We start from the raw sequence: 4,374 nt of genomic DNA on the forward strand, positions 1-4,374 counted from the left end.
CATATTTGCGAATTTTCCTAGCAATTGAGGTTAACACAATTCACAGATGATAAAGTTATGGACGTCAACTTTGCGTTGTTCTCTAGTACATAGCTATCGTTATATCTTGCCTATAGTTTGGATTGAAACTGCGACTTTCAAATTGAGCAATGTTTAAGTTTTATCTAAACAAATGCTTTGAAAGAATTAAGTAAAGTACATTTGCTTCCAAAGAATTAATAAGTAAATTGCCTTATCTATAAAAACATCCACTCAATTATCGTTATAATCTGATTAAAATCTGTTAACTGGGTGGTGAAAAGAAATAAATCTCCGTTTTATACGTTTGAGTACGAGCTGCTGAGCAAGGGCGTAGCCAGAATGATTTTTTGGGGGTTGGTCGACCTCACTTCATGTGTGTGCGTGCATGTGCTTGGATGTGAGGCTGTACATACACACATACAAATGCAAAAGTTTCGGGAGAGTTTTAACTCCAACCCCCTCCCTTCTGGCTACGTCAATGCTTCAGAGTTAAATGTCACTCTGTTTATAGTGTAATGAGCAATGCTGTTTGACGTGTCATAGAACTAACACAGTTTGACGTGCTGTAGAACTACAAGGAAGTAATTAGATGACGTATCGAGGAACACTTTGCAAGTGGCGCACTTGTAACGCACAAGAAAATAAGTAAACTATTCTGCAATGGGCTGGGCGATATTTGTTTACTCACGCCGTACCTCTCGAACTACAGAAACGTGTGCCACAATGCGAAAGTGAATGAAGGTGCTTTTACTTTGCGCATAGGAGAAGAATGTTTTGAAAAATGACTTGTGGTAGTATCGTCGCAACCTATGTGTTGAAGAACCTGCTTCAAACCCGCCACGGTGGTCTAATGGTTAAGGTGCTCGACTGCTGACCCGCAAGTCGCGGGATCGAATCCCGGCCGCGGCGGCTGCATTTTCGATGGAGGCGAAAATGCTAGAGGCCCGTGTACTTAGACTTAGGTGCACGTTAAAGAACCCCAGGTAGTCGAAATTTCCGGAGCCCTCCTTTACGTCGTCTCTCATAATTATATCCTGGTTTTGGGACGTTAAACCCCAACAATTTTTATTCAGAACCTGGTTCAAGCATGATCCCACAGCATCTTAAAGTAATGTAGACAGACAGATATTAATATAGATGTATGACTAATTTATGTAGCTTTAGATAGTTTGAATGGATAGTTTACTTGTGTTTAAGACATTCGTTTGATGTTGCACACCAAGTGCAGTTGTTTTCGCCCATTTCGTGCACATAGTACATGCTGCACCACATCATTAGTTTGGTTTCTGTCAGATGGTGTCATTTACCTCAACGTGTAAACCTCATTGTAATTCCACTTAGCCACACCAACATTAGCTGCAAGTTTATGCAAGTTACAGCCTTACCCATTCATGTGATCCTTCGCCGAGAATTTCATTGCTCAGCTCCTGCGCATTTGAACTGTTCATACAGAAGGTTTCATTTAAGTGTCGCACAAGCAACGCCAGCGTGACGTCAGCTTGTACAACACTGTAAGCTGTTCTGCGTGCCAGAAGTCATGGAAAGTGTTTGAGCCATTACAGATGGAGTGTTCTGGAATCACCTTTACTGAGACCTCTGCGAGGACTGCCTAAGAGTCCTCCGTATAAACATAGCTGAAGAAGTCCAGATGGGAATATGCGCTACATTGATTTTAGCTAATTAACTCATAACGCATCGTGCAGACATCGTTTCAACTCCGCAGGGTAATGCGACCAATAACACGTTTGCAGTTATTACTCGTGTAAACGGCACCGGTATTGCTTTTGCGCCCACACTTCTTTAGTCCTTGTTCGATTTGCGCTGTTTTGCTTATATTCGATATGGCTGCATATGAGCCATGCCCTGAAGGATTAATGCTAGGGCCCCAACTACTGCTTTCCCCCGGCCACCACCCAAGCGGCGCCCACCACGTACGAGCTCTCCGGTGAACAGAGGAACGCGACAACCTCTGCGATTTCTCGTGTCGTGGCCATGCGGCCGATAGGAATACTCGCGCACAGGGCGTTTCGCCTCTCATTGCCCATACTGAGCACGGGCGGTGACTCCGTCAGGCCGGGCAACACGGCATTGCAGCGGATACCCTGCGTAGCCAGTTCCGCAGCCATGCAGCGCGTGAAGGAGACAACGGCGGCCTTGCAGGCAGAGTATACCGACAAGCCCGGCAAGCAGTCATTAGCCGCACGGCTCGACACGTTAACAATGGCTCCATCGGTGACGCCGGCTTCGAGCATGGCCCGCGCAGCAGCTCGGCAGACCAGAAATGGGCCCTGCAAACACACAATGATATCTCCTAGTGTTGTGCTTGGCATGTAATTGACCCATATATGCGACAGTGGACAACGCATCGACTTGACATTGAGCATGACCGATGCATCCAAAGCCACAATATCTCTTCACAGATTGTACATAACCTTCTCACCACATCAAATCGTATCCGGCTGTAGACAGGCGCTTTGTATGCTTGGGCACCAATTTGTTTTTTTAGTTGTTCTGCGCATTTCGCGTGCCTCACAACTGAATCGCATGTTTGTCCTATCAACTTCACTTACAACGTGTCGGGCATTTTTTAACACGAAAGTGTTTTATGCCGGGGTTCACCAAGTACATCCGTCACGGATATGACGTTGATAAAATGGACGTCAACAGGTGAAAAAGAAAAATTTTAACTCACTGGCGGATGTGCCCACAATTGTGTGCAGTAGATTCACCTGAACATAAACACCCGTCACCCTCTCTCATCTCGTCATCCACAAACGCACATACACCGATAAAGGCTCACCCGTACACCCTAAGGGATACATATAGCATACTTCTCTTTTTCGACACCGAACCTTTTTAACCCTTTGAGTTGCGATGTACACAATTCTGTACACCGCATGTTTAGCTATTTGTATCGAGTAGGAGCTAATAAACAGCAAGGTATATTGAGCTATGGATGAATTGGACCTCCTGCATAATAGACCTGTCTTGATTTAACTTCGAATTGCAGCGTACTGTTGCATATCATCACTTTGCTGAACACACTACCACATTTGACGAGTCGTTCAACATCAAAAGTATAATTTTCATATGCCTAACATGGACATAACCGAATACGAGTTCGCATTTTATTTCTAGACTGAAATTTCATTGCTTATGCAGAAACAGAGCATGAATCGCTGCAGAATAAATTGATATTTAATTGAAAAGTAATTAAGAATGATTACTATAACACACATAAATTAACGTATTACGACATTATTTTTGTTGCAATGAAATATCGAGTAGGTTGGTTGGTTGGTTGAAAAACTTTATTGAGGTCCTGCGTCCTGAAATAACCTTGCATGGATTTGACGCATTTACAGACAGTTTCATAGGAGGGGCCTGAAAGGGTTAAGCTCGCTGTATTTTGTCTCTCGGATACAGAAATGACCATCATCATGAACCGGCACGCGCTCTCTACATCCTCTGCTGCTTCGCTCCCAGAACACGTGCTCTGATTTCTCCGTCATGGCCCGTAATAACCCTGATGAGTGAGAGAACGAGTACAGAGAGAGAGAAAGAACGAATGAAAGAGAGTAAGAAACAGAGAGACACAAAGCAAGAAAGATGTAAAGAAAGAGAGAATTTCTTGGCGAAAAAACTTCCTCACAAGGCGGGATTGCAACCCCAGTACGCTTGATCCAAAGGCGAACGTCCTAACCACTCGGCTATCCAGGCACGCTAGCTGAGCATAGCTTACTACTTACAGTAAATGTATCAAGGAGGTGGGAAATGGAAATGAGCGTGGAGGAGAGATGTGATGGTGAGGAGGAGGGGAGAAAGTAAAGTTTAGCATCGAAAGAATGAGAAACAGAGAAATAGAGAGAAAGAAATGCAAAATTAAAAGAAAGAGAGCAAGAGAGAACATCAACGAAAGAGAGAGAGAGAGAGAGAGAAAGAAATTGAGTAAGAGATAGAAAAAAGGAATGAAAGAGGAAGAACGAAAGACCAAGAAAGAGAGAGAAACAGAGAGAAACAAAGAGAAATAAACAACAAAAAAGACAGAAAAAGCAAAGAGAAAAGAGAACAGGAAATAAATAGAGGAAGAAAGAAAGAAAATTTGCGGAACTTAATAAAACAGCAATCGCCTGGACTACATAAGTACCGATCAGCTCCGCTGTCTCTTTAGCATTGCGCCAATGGTGAAAGCTACGCTATTTTTTTCAGTAACCAGTACAGGTCTGCCTAGAATATTGTTTTTCTCTCATGTAATGTCACTGGAAGACATCAACGGCGACTTCACTAAGACGGCAACTTCGGCGAGTTGGCATCGTTGATACTTAAGTGTAACAGCGCACAACAAAACAACCA

General features: G+C 43.6%; 1 protein-coding gene across 1 annotated transcript; it reads right to left on the reverse strand.

Moving 5' to 3' along the window:
• Positions 1 to 1,581: 1,581 nt before the first annotated feature.
• On the reverse strand, positions 1,582 to 2,291 carry LOC119397979 (3-oxoacyl-[acyl-carrier-protein] reductase FabG). Its single transcript, XM_037665261.2, has one exon. It carries the CDS (start codon positions 2,271 to 2,273, stop codon positions 1,911 to 1,913), a length of 363 nt encoding a protein of 120 aa, XP_037521189.1. The 5' UTR covers positions 2,274 to 2,291; the 3' UTR covers positions 1,582 to 1,910.
• Positions 2,292 to 4,374: the final 2,083 nt, after the last annotated feature.

The sequence above is a fragment of the Rhipicephalus sanguineus genome, chromosome 6 (assembly GCF_013339695.2).
Source record: "Rhipicephalus sanguineus isolate Rsan-2018 chromosome 6, BIME_Rsan_1.4, whole genome shotgun sequence".
Classification (NCBI taxonomy): domain Eukaryota; kingdom Metazoa; phylum Arthropoda; class Arachnida; order Ixodida; family Ixodidae; genus Rhipicephalus; species Rhipicephalus sanguineus.

What these genes read in the sequence shown, in the direction of transcription:
- LOC119397979 (XM_037665261.2), bottom strand. Translation starts at nt 2,273, where the DNA reads ATGCTCGAAGCCGGCGTCACCGATGGAGCCATTGTTAACGTGTCGAGC.